Here is a 15,242-nt window from a genome sequence, read left to right on the forward strand (position 1 = left end):
ACATCAGAGTGGGCCGGCGAAGAGTCCCTTCCAGGATTCCTGATGCTATTGGCGATCTCCCTCGACGCCATACAGTTCGGTACCAGTACCTCACTTTGAACAGGAGGGGATGTCACGCGACACATCCAACCCTATGTGTCCGTGGACAAGCTACAACATGATCAGGGTTCAATCAGTCCAGTCAGTCTAGATTAGAAGTGATTTGGCACTTTTGTGAGTCTATTCGTAGACCGTGCATGCCCAGTCACTTAGTGTAGATGCATATCCTCTGGTTGCACACAGCATGATCATAAGCATTCCCATCAGAACCCTTCAGGGGAATTTTCCAGTGCATTTAGCCTATTTTACCTATTTTTGACATTTTTCACTTATTATTTTTAAGTGACTTTTGTTGGAAAGTAGGTAGGGCAAATTGAGTAAGTTTGTATATAAGCAAACTTAGACTAGCACTAAATGGCAGAAGAGGTAGCAGGAGCTCCACCGCTCAACAAGCAACTTCTCAAGCAAGACTCGCCAACCTAGGCGATTCCACCCCAAGTAGAACCACTAGCGTTTTTCATCACCATGCCTTGGCGTTTTTCAGCAGACACACCATCGGCAATAGCAGCAGTCACCTAGCAGTTCCAGATCCCCCATCGCCAGCGATACCTTAGCGTTTTCAGCCAAAATGCAGCAGTCCAAAACAATGTTTTTCAGCATAAAAACGCAGCAGTAAATCAGCGTTTCCAACTGCCAAATCAGCGTTTTCAGCAGCAGAGATCAGCCCCAACTTCAGCGTTTTTGATTTGTAGCAAATTCCAGCCCATAGCGTTTTTGGACAGCAAATAAAAGATTGCAGATTTGAGCCCTAGTGTCGGCCTCGTCGTCCCCGTCGTCATCGCCGACATAGCCTAGACTTGCATTAGTCACATGCATTCCCATTGTACCAGATTGTGCAATCATAAGTAGACCACTCTCACCGACGAGAGTGTTTCCTTCGGAGGAGGGTTTTACGTCTCTGGTGTTGTATTCTCTTCTCTCTCTATCTCTCAGTCTCATACACTTGCACGCACAATGTCCACTTTGTTTGTGATCATAGCACTCTCTCATTAAGAACGGAAGGCTCTACCTACCATAAGAACAAAAGGAACCTTGAGCACAGTTCGGAGCACTCATCTTGAGCAAAGCGCAAACATTCATTCCGCTGCACCTAACAATATTCCTTGGAGATGACCTCACTCTCACAGAGCTTGCGCATAGGCGAGAGATTCAAGCGGTAAGGGAGAAGGGAAAGACGGCCCTCTACAGAGATGGTCGGGTGGTGATTGTAGAGCGACACTCCACATGACGGTGCAAGACCTATGGGACCACATTCAAAGTTGCCACCTAGAATTGTAATGGATCTATGCTCCTTGATGTGGGTGCTTTTTAGGATAGTTTTACGGGAAGAGACATCGTCTTCTACTCTGAAACACATCAGGCCCCTAGGCAGTCTATGCCTAACATTAGTGGATATAGATGGGAGACAGCTTGTAGACAGAAGACACGACTAGAGCACAGAGGGCGGGGCTCAGGAGGAGTGGCAATGTTATTCAGGGAAGAGTTGCAGCCATTGATACATATAGCCCGTAGGGATGAGGAAGCTAGGTACATGTGGGTGAGATTGAGAGCAGAGACAGACAGATATCTTTACATTGCTCTTTGCTACTTCCCCTCGAGTATGTCAATTTATGCACAACCTAGAGGATAGTCCCCCTTCTCTATTTTGGATGATGACATACGGGAGTTCTCTAGAGATGGTGACATCATCATTCTAGTGGATTTCAATGCTAGGATCGCCCATCATCAGAGAGTATTTTATGATACTTCACAGGAGATGCTGAGAGAGTTGGATGTTGCAGAGACTAGCCAGGACATGCCCCCTGTGTGACATCGAGCCTGAGACAGAGTTGCACTACACAAGCCACTGCCCCGTCTACTACGAGATACGAGGCCCCGCTTCCATTGCTTGTTCAGAGAGGGCTTTGGACCACTCTCCAGAGTCATGCGAGACGAGGATCAGAGATGCTTGGGTTTGTTTTTGCTCGAGCTGCGTAGACACAGAGAGAGCTTGATGAGAGGAGAGGCTAGCCAGTCTCAGAGACGGATCATAGACTTCTTTAGAGCTGCCACTGGACACCCGGAGGAGCTACTACCACAATAGAGGTCGTCGCCATGACTGCGGAGGACTACACAGCATCGAGGGAGGCTGCATCAGAGGTTTCGGATCACTTTGGCCCGACATGCACGACGCTCGGTCAAACTACTGACTATGAAGGAGATTGATGAGATCCGCCAACGACTGATGCTAGATCTCTTGTGATCTAGCTATCCCAGCAAGCTGCTTAGTTCACACCTAGCAGTTTAGGATTCCATAGTATTTTATTTTGTCATTTTTTCATTTTGTCATCTTGTTAGTCTGACTTTGTATCAGATCCACCACATTGTAACTTTCTGGTCTCATAGGTCACTTTGGCCTTTTGAAGACGTTAATATAACATTTCATTTCTCTCCCTCTGCACAGATGAGCTCATGGTTTCAGAGGCATGGTTTCAGCATGGACAAGCTGCCCCCTTTCCAGTATTCTCTTGATGCACCATCTTTGGCTCTTACACGGATGGAGATTACTAGACTCATTCGGCAGGATCTTATCCAGCTTGATAGCAAGAGGACATGGATAGAGCCAGCATGGGAGTTGGGTACGAAGAGGGTTTTCTATAGAGAGCATCTTCTCGATCTCACAACATACGGATTTGTCATACGGCCCAGTTACATGGACACACATCTATCTTACGATGTGCTATAGGCCAGATTCGCACATCTTCACACCAGCTTGGGATTGAGACAGGTAGATTCAGAGGCATACCAGCAGACAGTAGGATATGTGAGTTATGCCATGCAGAGCCAGAGACAGAGTTTCACTACATATGTCGCTGCACAGTCTACTATGAGATACGGGGACGCTTTCATTGTTTATTCAGAGATGGTTTTGACTCGCTAGATAGAGTCATGAGATATCAGGATCAAAGATGTCTCGGATTATTCCTACTTGAGAAATAGAGACATAGAGACGTTCTATTGAGTGGGCAAAGACAGAGATAGTCCCAGAGACGCATCTCAGATTTCTTCAGTCTGAGTACCACAGAGGCAGAGGGGACACCACCATCACAGAGCTCGGTTCCCACCCATACACACACCAGCGGTACTCTCATTGATCGAGCTATAGAGTTAGGGAGATCGAGACGACCGCGACTGATGAGGAGGGGAGCCACGCAGCACCGGCGGAGATTGCGGCAGAGAATCCACAGGATTCTAGCACGACACCGAGAGTGTCGATCATGATAGGCTTCATGCTACTGTTATATTGTATCATGGTGACATTTATCCCCACTTTGTACCTTTATGGCATGATACCATTAATCAGCCTACCAGCCACCCATAGGAGTCGGTAGCACTCCTATCAGTTTCCTTGTTTGTAGTTTTCTTTGTTTGTAGTTTTCTTTGTTTGTACCCAGACTTGGTACTAGACTCATCATTGTAATCAGTTAGTCTCATAGGTCATTTTGGCCTTTTTTAGACGTTAATATATCATTTCATTTCATTTCTCTCTCTCTCTCTCTCTCTCTCTCTCTCTCTCTCTCTCTCTCTCTCTGGGTTATTAGGGTTTCACTGATTTGCCATAGATTAGGATTGTGGCTGGTTTTTAGGGTCTCTCTCTCTCTCTCTCTCTCTCTCTCTCTCTAGAGCTAGAGAGAGAGCTACATTACTATGAGATACGAGGCCGCTTTCATCGTCTATTCAGAGAGGGTTTTGGGCCACTTTCTAGAGTCATGAGATACCAGGATCAGTAATGCCTCGGATTATACTAATTGGAGATTTGCAAACACAGAGGACCTCTTGAAGAGGGGCACAATGAGAGATCTAGCAACAGTGGAAGATTACAGATTTCTTTCAATCATAGACAGAGGAGTTCGAGCAACCTTCATAGTGTAACAACACCAAAGGCACCAAAGGCATACTACTTGATCGGGCGATAGAGTTGGGGCGGTCCCGTCGCCCACGGATGAGGGGGACCCTCTCGATATCGACTCAGATTGCGATAGAGGATCCATACTATATTGGCGCGATATAGGAGCCGTCCACGGATAGTGATGTATATGTATACGATGGCTCGACTGTTAGAGAGCTTCATTGCATTGTATCAGCCCACCCTTTGTACTTTCTATTTCCTTTGTATCAGCTTCCACCCCACCCGTACCCACTATTTTCTTTTCAGTTCTTTGTACTTTTGTACCGAGACTTGGTATTAGATTCACCACATGTAACCTTTTGGTCTCATAGGTCATTTGGGCCTTTTGAAGACGTTAATATTACGTTTCATTACATTTCTCTCTCTCTCTCTCTCTCTCTCTCTCTCTCTCTCTCTCTCTCTCTCTCTCTCTCTCCTGTGTGTGTGTGTGTGTGCGCGCGCGTGCGCGCGCGCAGTAGGGTTTTGCTTGTAGCTTAGGGTTTTTCTGATCTGCTGTAGATCAGGGTCTCGCTTGGTTTTTAGGGTTTTGCTGATTTGCCACAGATTAGGGTTGTTGGTTTTTAGGGTTTTGCTGCTGCAGTAGATCTGGGTTTTGCTACTCTCTCTCTCTCTCTCTCTCTCTCTCTCTCTCTCTCTCTCTCTCTCTCTCTCTCTCTCTCGTTGGATGCTCTACAAAACTGAGTGCAAGCATCTCCAACAGGTTGCGCTACAGACCTAGAAGCAAAGCATGGAGATATATTTTCTCAACGTTGGCAGCATCAAAAAGCGCTACACAGTCTGAATCGACACTCGCTCTCCAGATACGTTATTTTCAGCAACGCTTTGGGGTCATTTGCAGGTAGCAAAGAGCGTTAAATTTTTTGACGCTAAGGCTTAGTAGCAGTTCAGAAACGCTACAGAGCCAAATCGTTGGGTTTCTCAGTTGGAAGCTATTGCAGTATAGCGCAAGGAGATCAAAGAGCAAGTATCGTTGGTTTCTTCACGACTGTTATGATGGAGGTCATGAGTGCTTCACTAGTTTGCAAGTCCCGTACGAAAGCAACCTTCATGCTTACAAACAAGCGAATAGCACAAGTGGAAAGGGAGATGAAGGAATGGAAAGCAGTGATGGAAGGATGGTGGAAGGAGAAGGCCATCCTTCTTCAAATGTTCCTTAACAAAGGCGCGCAATGGAAGAAGGAGAAAGAGGACCTGCACGCAGAGATACAAGCACTTAAGGCGGATTCACAAGCACTCAAAGAAGAGGTCTCAGCCCTCAAGCAAGAGCTTGATGATAGAGCAAGCAGTGGACTAGAGGAAGGTGAATTCCAACCCTCGGCGATAGAGGAAATCAAGGTCATCAAGGAACAAGTATGGATGATCAAAGAGGAAGAGAAATAGAAGGTGGTAAAGACGTTTTCGTGGGTGAATGTGATCACGAAGACATAGAAGAAGGCGAATGAGGCCGAGAAATAGATAGAAGTCGCTAAGAAAGGGGAAGGGAAAGAAACCACATCTATCCCCACTCCTACAATCATCAACATGACTTTAGAAGAAGAGCAGCGAAGGAAGACTAGAGCTTTGCATGTAATAGTAACCGGTCTAAAGACCGAGATGATGTGGAAGGGGAAGTCAAAGAACTTCTCCGCATGATGGGTAGTGAGGCTACTCATACAAAGGCACCGAGAGTAGGGAAGAAGACAAAGAACTTCTTCAAGAAGCATCCTCCACTAAAGAAAATGGGCATATTCCTTGGAGATGACCTACACTATCACAACTTGCTCATATGGAAGAAGTTATTCCCGAGATAATAACAACTCGAGAGAAGGGGAAAGTGGCCTTCCATAGGGATAGATGAGTGGTCATTCTGGAGAGGCGCCCCGCATGACGGCGCGAGACTTGTGGGAGCACACTGAGAGTGGCTACATGGAATTGTAATGGATCTTTGTGCCTTGATGTAGGGGCCTTTGAGGATAGTTTCACAGGGAGGGACATCATTTTCTACTCTGAGACGCATCAGGTCCAGAGGCAGTCCATGCCACATGTGAGCGGATACAGATGGGAGACAGCTTGCAGACAAGAGACTCGATTAGAGCACAGAGGACGAGGTTCAGGAGGAGTGGCAGTCTTATTCGGAGGAGCTACAACCTCTGATACATATAGCTCGAAGGGATGAGCATGCTAGGTATATGTGCCATGTGGGTGAGATTGAAGGCAGAGACAGGTAGATACCTCTACATTGCTATTTGCTATTTTTCTCGTAGTACGTCAGTATATGCATCACCTAGAGGACAGTCTCCCTTCTCTATTTTGGATGATGATATATGGGAGTTTTCCAGGGATGGTGACATTATTATCTTGGGGAATTTTAATGCTAGGATTGCCCATCACCAGACAGTATTCTATGATACCTCAGAGGAGTTGATGTGGGAGCTTGATATTACAGAAATGGGCCTGTCTAGATTATCATAGGATGAGGAGCACACTGAGTATGATAGACACTTGATTGATATGAGGACTGCACATGGATTGGCCATTTTGAATGGCCTATAGAGATTCCTTGCAGTAGGTGGTTTTACATGCTTTCCACATCGGCATGGTGCTAGTATATGTTATCGCTCCGCCATGACTCATTCCTTCCTTTCAAGATTTCATTGTGGGAACTAGGCCAGTTGGGGTAGCAGTCGATCATGCTATCTTGTCTTTCACTCTATTGTTCTAGTTCAACACAACTCCATTGGGAGATGTCTCCACACATAATCGGTATACCTTCACGAGGGAGACGGATCCCATGTACACTGATGAGATATACAGGCAGCTATGCACTTAGGAGCCAAGACGGCCACTAGATGAGCTCACCCAGATTTTGAGAGAGACACTCCATGATGCAGCATCAGAGGCATATCCCTACAGCTAGCCTACACGGAGACGATCTGGGAGCATGTCTCAGAACAGTCGGTATGATGAGGAGTGTAGAGAGACGAGGATCAGATTATAGAGAGAGGTGCTCATGAGTACTACTACACATAGACAATCATGGATTATCTTTCGCTGCCTAGTGCTGCAGATACGAGACTCACCAGAGCCTATGCAGCATTGGAGAGACTTGAGAGGATATGTTTGCAGGTTCAGCTCCAGGAACCTCGGACAAAGCTTTGGCTCTTTGACACTTTGGTCACTTCGGCTATGCTGTACGGAGTGGAGATATGGGGCCCCTTAGTTCATCATCATGGCAGAGCTGCCAGTACTGATGGATGGAGATGTATGGAGAGGCCCTTGGTGTCTATGATTTCTCGGATGATTAGGGCCAAGGCCTCAATACCACACGACATTGTTAGGGCGGAGCTCGCTACACCTCCATTGGTAGTTGAGACACTTACTCTATCAGTTTCATTTATGCATAGCACCTAGGCTCTCCCTAGAGCCATATATGCTTGATTAGCACTAGAGTCTTCGCGACATTTGGCAATGCAGGGAGATAGATCATGTTGGTATGCAGAGATGGCATCTTGGTTTCAGTTACATGGCTTTAGTATGGATCGGCTACCCCCATTTCAGTACTCTTTGGATGCACCCTCCATCTCCCTCACTAGGGCAGAGATTACCAAGCTCATCAGATAGGACTTGATTCAGTTGGATACGAAGAGGACATGGTTACAACCTACACATGAGTTGGGTACAAAGATGGCTTTCTATAGAGCATCTTCTCTAGCTCACGGAGGATGGTTTTGTTACGAGACCTAGATACATGGATACTCATCTATCCCACGGGATACGATGTGCTATTGCTCAAATTCGCACATCCTCACATCAGCTAGAGATCGAGACAGGCAGATTTAGAGGAGTACCCGTTGAGTCCAGGATTTGTCAGGTGTGTTAGATAGAGCCCGAGACAAGAGCTACATTACATATGTCACTGCCTAGTATACTATGAGATACGAGGCCGCTTTCACTGTCTATTCAGAGAGGGTTTTGGACCATTTTCTAGAGTCACGAGATACTAGAATCAGAGATGCCTCGGATATACTTTCTAGAGATTCGGAGGGGTGTATAGAGGTGCAGGACCGAGTGTTAAAGCAGGCACAAAAGACCTAGGCAGGCAAAGAGGAGTGGAAATGTATGTTTAAGGAGCTTCTATAGGCCAAGACGGCTCCAGAAAAGGGGCCTATGGGAATGTCAGGTCCAAGTGTGCGAAGTGATGGGAATATTCCCAAGAATGTGGTGTTCTAAGTGCTATACGAGCCCCTCAAACGAAGCCCATCTGTGAAAGATATAGCATTTCAAAGCTGGAATGGTTTGCAGATCCCTGACGGATGGCGCAAGTGGGGACACGTGGCCAAAGCTGATGTGAGCAAATAGATGTGAAGTACTCAAGTTGTGGAGCATGCCGATCTTTCCCGATTGTCAATTGGAGCTCTAGAGTGCAAGATATGGCGAGTTGAAGATTTTCCGAGGGCCGGATGTGTGCCAACTTGGTTGCAGGCGTGCCATCTGGCGGTTTTTGGGCCTCGACAGAGTTTGAGAAGGTAGGGTGTGATGTATGGGGTCAATAGGAAGTGACAACTCTCCATTCTGAGTTTTGAGCGCCAAGTTATGGCTGATCGAAGTTTGGGGCAGTTGCTTGATGTGTGCCAACTTGGTTGCAGGCGTGCCATCTGGCGGTTTTTGGGCCTCGACAGAGTTTGAGAAGGTAGGGTGTGATGTATGGGGTCAATAGGAAGTGACAACTCTCCATTCTGAGTTTTGAGCGCCAAGTTATGGCTGATCGAAGTTTGGGGCAGTTGCTTGAGGAGCGGTTACAGATAAGCTCTTCCGTTTTTGGCGGCCTCGATCGGTGGGCATGGCAAAGTCAAAGCGCAGCAAGACTTTGAGGGGATTGAGGTCGGCAAGGTGAGGTTGTGGTGGCACTTTGCGGCTCAGAGATTGGGCCCATAAGCATCCAATGGCAGGACCCTGAAGTAGTGGGGAGAAACAGTTCTTTTTTAGGTCACATATGACATTTTGAGGGAGTTCAAGGGGTGAGCACACCAGGCCATGCCACGTGGCTCGTGGGTTATCCCAAATGTGGATTCTGGACTGTGGAAGTGGCACTATATAGCCTTGAGTGCACCACCTAGTTGGCGTATCAAGTGGGAGAAAGAGAGGCTCTGTGGAGCTCTCCTGGCCATGGTGATGGTGCTGCGCAACGTTCGGCTTGGGCGGTTATGGCGGCTTTTACATCAAAGACCGACTCTGTCTACATGGATAGTATTTACATATGGATTTTCCTGGGTTTCTTACGGTATTCGTTTAAGACAGAATCCAGATATTGTCTATGATGCTACTCCTATAGACTGTTTCTTGTGCAAATAATGAATTAGCCCATTCCAGAAAGGTCTTTGAGGTACATGCTGCTTCGTAGACTCTTTGTCGCGAAGAAAGAATCATGAAGAAGGAAATTTATTTCGAATAAAAGTTTATTCTCAGTTGTTACAATTGCTTCTTCACTTAAAACATACACTGCTGGCTGGTTTACTTTCTTTTTTAAATTGTGTATCTGATTGACAGGTGGTAAAAGTGCTATATTGACAGCCCTTTGTGTAGCATTTGGGATCAAGGCCAGGGGCACACAACGAGCTACTTCGTTGAAAGATTTCATAAAAAATGGTTGCAGGTATATATTTCTTTTCAGAGTTTTAGATATCAGAAAAACCTTATTGTTCTCGGAAAGTAAATTGGGTGAGGATTGTTGCAGCTATCAAATTATTCACCCAACACAAAAGTTATACTGTCCGTTTTTCATTTACAACAATTTCAATCTTCGAGCTTTGCTACAAAGTCTTGCAAATTTTTTTTTTTGTGCTATTACATCGTGCATAAAGACACAGATTATACTCGACAGCTTCTTGAACATGATCTTTTGCATTAATATATATTTTAGTTTAATCTGTGTACTGATATTCTTGTGATTACAATATATGCGTTGAACAGCCATGCACTTGTGGTGGTAGAGATGACAAATCAAGGTGTTGATGCCTTCAAGTTTGATGATTATGGAGGGAAAATTGTGATTGAGCGCAGGATTACTGAGTCTGGAAACACTACGGTACTGAAGGATTCACATGGCAAGTGCTACTTCTAAATTCTCTATCTAGTAGTTCAGCTTATAATTTGGATTCATCTTTTCATTTTTGGTATGGCCAGCATTGACGAATGTAGCATGAAATGTGGGGTTTGTCGTGGAGGGAGGGGACATTGATGGTTTGCAAAGGTGTTTGCTTAGAGATTTCTGAAAGAGAATCCGGTTCTAGCTTTTCTTTACAGGCGTGTCTAAGCTTTCAAGAGTTTTGATCCCAATCTAGCAATCCAAGCTTCCAAGTATTGTGCTTATTATTAATAGAGTGATAAAGAGTTCTTTCTGAAGAGGCTATGGTGGCAGTGGCAAAGAGTCTTTCACTGTTTCTAAGGTTAGAGGCTTTGGACAAAGTGCACCTTTTGGAGAATGGGACATCCAACAGCCAAGGGAGCCATACATTCATTTGCTCAATCCTGTACTTAACAAGCAATTGCCATGTTGTGAGGGAAGGATGTGAATTCTGATTAGAGGAGGCATCAGCTTGTTGCAACACTGTATGGTCCCTTGTTGTTTTATATCTGGTGTTTCATTTGCCCTTGTGCGAAATTTTGTGTAACTGTGGAGATTTTGTATGCTCCGAGAAGAAAATTAATGTATAGGAAACACATCAATTTTACTTATGTCCTTTTATGTTTCTCCTGTCATCCCTTTTATACCAGTTTCACAAATCGATATTTTTATACAAAATAGTGGTCTGGTTGTTTTTCTACGTATCTAAATGAGTGCAAAATTACTTAAGATGTAGTCTTATGGAATTTTCCTTGGCATTTCTTTTTTCCTTGTATCTTCTCAAGTATTACCTTGAGGCAAGGTAATTTTTGTAGAAGGAAACCCTTTTACTTGAGGGTAAGTACACTATACATTTTAAAATTTTTATGGTTTGGTTGCGTTTCATGAAAGTAGACATACCACACCAAGGTCAGAAATAATGCGGTTATGAACAAGTATTGCTCTGCATGCCATTTTCGTAATGCAGATTTTGTCAATTTAACGCTTGTGTTTCTGTTCTTTAGGAAAGAAGGTTTCCAATAGAAAGGAGGACTTGCAAGAGCTTGTTGACCACTTCAATGTAAGAACTTTTTTTGCTTTTTTTTGAGCAAAGGTACTCATTCTCTTATGTTGGAAACGGTCCTTGTTGGATCCCTCGCGCATCTTCTAACATGGAAATTTATAGCCAAAATTATGAGCTTGGAGCAGCAAATTTCCTGTTCATTGCTCACTCCGTCTGATGCCGAAGCTCCATGGGAACCATCCATAAAGGGGTTTAAGAATTGGAGACCTAGAGGGCTAAAGAACTTAGCCTTAAAAGAAAGAAACGCTAGCAGCATGTCGTTCAAAAAACAAAAAAGTAGGGAGAAATCATAAGACACGCCGAATGTCATAAAATGCTGAGCGACATAATGCTGGTTACACAAATAGCTTCCTGGGCGCTAGGGCTGCGCACATGCGCACTCCCTCTGTACTCTATCCTCTGCTACCTCTTCTCCTCCACAACCTCCTCGTGGCCAGAACACCGAGGATCCATGAGCCTCGATCTCTGATACTGTCACGAGGACATGGCAACTAATAATCATGTCACGAGGACGTGGCAATTGCTAACCTTAGATGTTGGTTTCTTTCCAATGATTTTTGTTTTATTTTTGAGACCCTCTTTTTGAAGTTGCAAATGGTCGGACATTGTATGGCCAATGTGAACGGTAGTTTCACTTGCAGACGGGAAGTTGGTCGGCACTGGAACTTGTATAGTGAAAGGATGTCTAGGCTCAGTTCAAGATCATGTAGGTCCCCCCGTCGCACTTAGCAAGTTGGTGGATACTAAGAAGTGAACTCAATAAAGGCACGATGCCAAGGTGGGATCACCAAAGGAAAATCACCCGAGAACTGGGTTGCATTGCATTTTTGGATGTGGTCCCAGTGGTGAAAGATGGTCAGATGATCAATGAGAGTCCAATGGAAGCATCTCTTAAAATTTAGGGAACTGCTATTGTTAGCCATGAAATCTGTTCGCGTCATTAGCTCCGGAATGACAAGAGGAACATTTCATTACTTTGCCGTTAAGGCAACTAAGCAACCGATTGAGATATTTTAAGACCAGAAGGTCCAAAGCGGGGAATTAATGCATGAGCTCCACTTGGCACATTTTTGGGCATTTTCCAACTTAAGAGAGAGAGAAGCATTAAAACAAAACGTGGGCTGCATTTTTCAGCCGTACGGTGAATTGTTGCAGGTACCAAAGCTACTGTGTGCTTGCCTACCATCTATGTACGTGAAGTGCAAGAACTGAAGCCTTGCACAACATTCACTGCTCTCTCTCTCCCCTCCGTGCAGTTATGTGATGCCCCACAAGAGGGCTCTTCATTTGACTTATGTACAGTTGTGTGGGTTCATGCGCGATTGCCGAGGCAAGAGCCTCTTGCACAGGTACTGGATTAGCTAGTTGCTAATCCCCCGTAGGTACAGGTGAATTCGGAGAGGTTTCACGTGAGAAATTTCATTCGATTCAAAGGGCAAGTAGCCCTATAGGTGTGCGAGCTCGAGGACTTGCTATGGATGCGACCGGTTCGCGAAATGGAGCCCAAAACAGGGAAATACAGCCTGCTGTGTATTTTTGTAGGTTTAGGGTTTCGGCCCTAAACGTTCCCTAATACCTCTAGGAGGTCCGAGGACGCAAGGGGACCGTTGTACAGGTGATTTGGCGCATTTTCAGGGCAGAAAACATAGAATTCAGCGTGCTGCAGATTCTCGCCAGGTTTTGCAAAGTGTCTGTATGCGTCAGGAAAGTCATCTATTGCGTGGGGATACTGTCCGTGAAGCGTCCTGGTATTGTTATGTTCAAATACCATGTCAAGAATGCTTGCGCATTGGAAGAAGAAACATGCCAGCGAGAAATTGGCCATGTATCTTCTCAAAGGACGACTTTAGCGGAGGCTGCTCAATCTTGCTTGGATGATGGTTACGGGCTGACTGCTTAGTCGGGCTCTCTCTCTCTTTAAGGTCTCTTTGAGATAGTTCCCTACGACGTTAAAACAATCTTCTTCTTCTTCTTCTCTCTCTCTCTCTCTCTCTCTTTCTCAGTTTTGAGGACACTCTATTTATTGACAGGACACCATGTGATGGTGGTTTGTGTGGTCTACGGGTGACTATGGCAGCACATCGTCGAGTTGTGCGGTGTAGACTTTAGTCTGACCTTCTTGAAGTTTTTTGTGGATCAGTTGCTTGGCCATGATGGATTGCGGTTGCTTCCTCTTTTCTTTAGATGGTGACTATAGATCATCTTCGGCAGGATTGGACTTTTGCAAGCCGTTCGACACTCCGATGACTGCTGAGTGTGGTATTAGACTTGTTGAAGCGTTATATTTGTCACAAAGAGATAACGTGGCATGACCAACCGGACCGGAAGAGAGGAGCAAGGGCTGAAACTGAGCTTGTGGCATGATTGAGAGGCCATAGTGTACGGACACTGCTCACCTGTGCCTTCAAATATGAGCCCCGGGGAGCCAACCTCATCAATTGCAAGGTTGGCTCTCCCAGGCAACTGTATCTATGAACCTCAATCAATAAAGAACACCGCAAGGGGCACGACACCTACCTTAGGGCCCCCTTGCGGCAGTCACCCCTTGCATCTAAGTAGGGAACTCTATCCCTTGTGTATTGTCTCCAATTATCAGTTAGCCTTCAAGTCCAAGTACTTACTGTTTCAATTCTGCTCGTGGTGGTGGTATTTGTTTCGCCGCCTTGTCAGTGACTTGCTAATAACAATGGTATCAAAGAAACCAATTGATTTTACTTCAACAGAGAGTCTAACCCTTACTTTTCAACAATTGATTATGGATGCGGCATCACCTCATACTTCTAAGGAAGTGTATGAATATGTGGAAGAGGAAGTGAAAGTCGAGGAAGAAGAGTAGTAAGTCAAGGAAGAGGATTCGGCACATGAAGAGGAAGCAGGTGATGAGGGTGATGATAAAGCGGAGCCTAAAGTAGGTCCGATCTTACCGATGCTCAAAATAGAAACAACAGGACGAAGTCTAATATCTCACGGGGCATTTACTCATCTGTTCCGACAATCCTTGCTATTCAGAGCACATGACTGTAGTGTAGCCAATGAATACACTTTATTGGCAATGGAATAGATCCGTTGACTTTGAAGTCAAAGAAAAAGATGAAGGTAAAGGCAAAGTTGTGTAGCACCAAGAGGGGATCTGATTTCCTAGTGAGTCAGTGATAGGTTTGTTAGAGTTCTGATTCCTGTCTGGTGGTGGCTCCAGTATCTCTTAGGAGCAAATTAGGGTGTCAGGGCTCTTTTGTGGTTGTGCCCGGCCGTATCTGAGGTAGATGTACCTTTTCTCGGCGGTGCACTCCACAGTGTTGCCCACCCGGTAGCTTGGCATGAGGCGGGACCTCTGTTCCTAGGGTTTCCGGGGGTCAAAGTCTTGAGTGTTTTGCAGTTCTGCTACAAAATGTGTGTCCTTGGTCACTTCAGCGAGTTTTTACACATTTTTAGCATTTTATTAGCCTTTTTTGGGATCGTGGGGTTTTAACCTAGGTAAGGCAAATTTGAGTTTGCCCTATACATGCAATCCCCCCGCCCCCCCTCCCCCCTCTTTTGTATTTTAGGCATGTTATGCAGTGCAGATCATCCAGCGTTTGGTCTCTCTCTCTCTCTCTCTCTCTCTCTCTCTCTCTCTCTCTCTCTCTTTGGGTTTGCGAAGTGAGGGCGTCTCTCCGGTTCGTTCTTTTTGGGTTGTACCCACATTCATACCAGAGGCACCCTCATTGATAGGGCGACTGAGCTCGGGAGATCGAGACGACCACGATCGAGACACAGGAGCACACTCCATCGACGGAGACTCCAGCAGAGGATCAGAGGCATTTTAGCACGACACCCAGAGTGTCATCGAGCGCCTATTCTACATTTGCACATTTCACATTGCACATTCCACACTTCATTTTCAGTTTTCAGTTTTTTTACATTGAGTACTTTTTTGTACTTGTACTTCAGACATTGTATTAGATTCACCACTTTGGATCTGATGGTCTCATAGGTCAATTTGGCCTTTTGAAGACGTTAATATATCATTTCATTTCATTTCTGGGTTG

At 45.3% G+C, this 15,242-nt stretch overlaps 1 protein-coding gene across 5 annotated transcripts in view; it reads left to right on the forward strand.

Annotated features, from left to right (window-relative positions):
- The window catches only part of LOC147426674 (structural maintenance of chromosomes protein 6B-like), a 209,963-nt gene that overhangs the window by 32,658 nt on the left and 162,063 nt on the right, over window positions 1-15,242 (forward strand). For all 5 annotated transcript variants that reach the window (XR_015186303.1, XR_015186301.1, XR_015186304.1 and 2 more), the window contains exons 2-4: window positions 9,575-9,680; window positions 9,998-10,131; window positions 11,156-11,211. Coding sequence is in view for 2 of the 5 variants with exons in the window: in XM_086499210.1 (XP_086355336.1) it covers window positions 9,575-9,680; window positions 9,998-10,131; window positions 11,156-11,211 (296 nt within the window). In the remaining 3 variants the exon portion in view is untranslated. The remainder of the gene's footprint in view (window positions 1-9,574; window positions 9,681-9,997; window positions 10,132-11,155; window positions 11,212-15,242) is intronic.

Source organism: Adiantum capillus-veneris, chromosome 24, assembly GCF_014529385.1.
Source record: "Adiantum capillus-veneris isolate H3 chromosome 24, ASM1452938v2, whole genome shotgun sequence".
In the NCBI taxonomy this organism is placed as follows: domain Eukaryota; kingdom Viridiplantae; phylum Streptophyta; class Polypodiopsida; order Polypodiales; family Pteridaceae; genus Adiantum; species Adiantum capillus-veneris.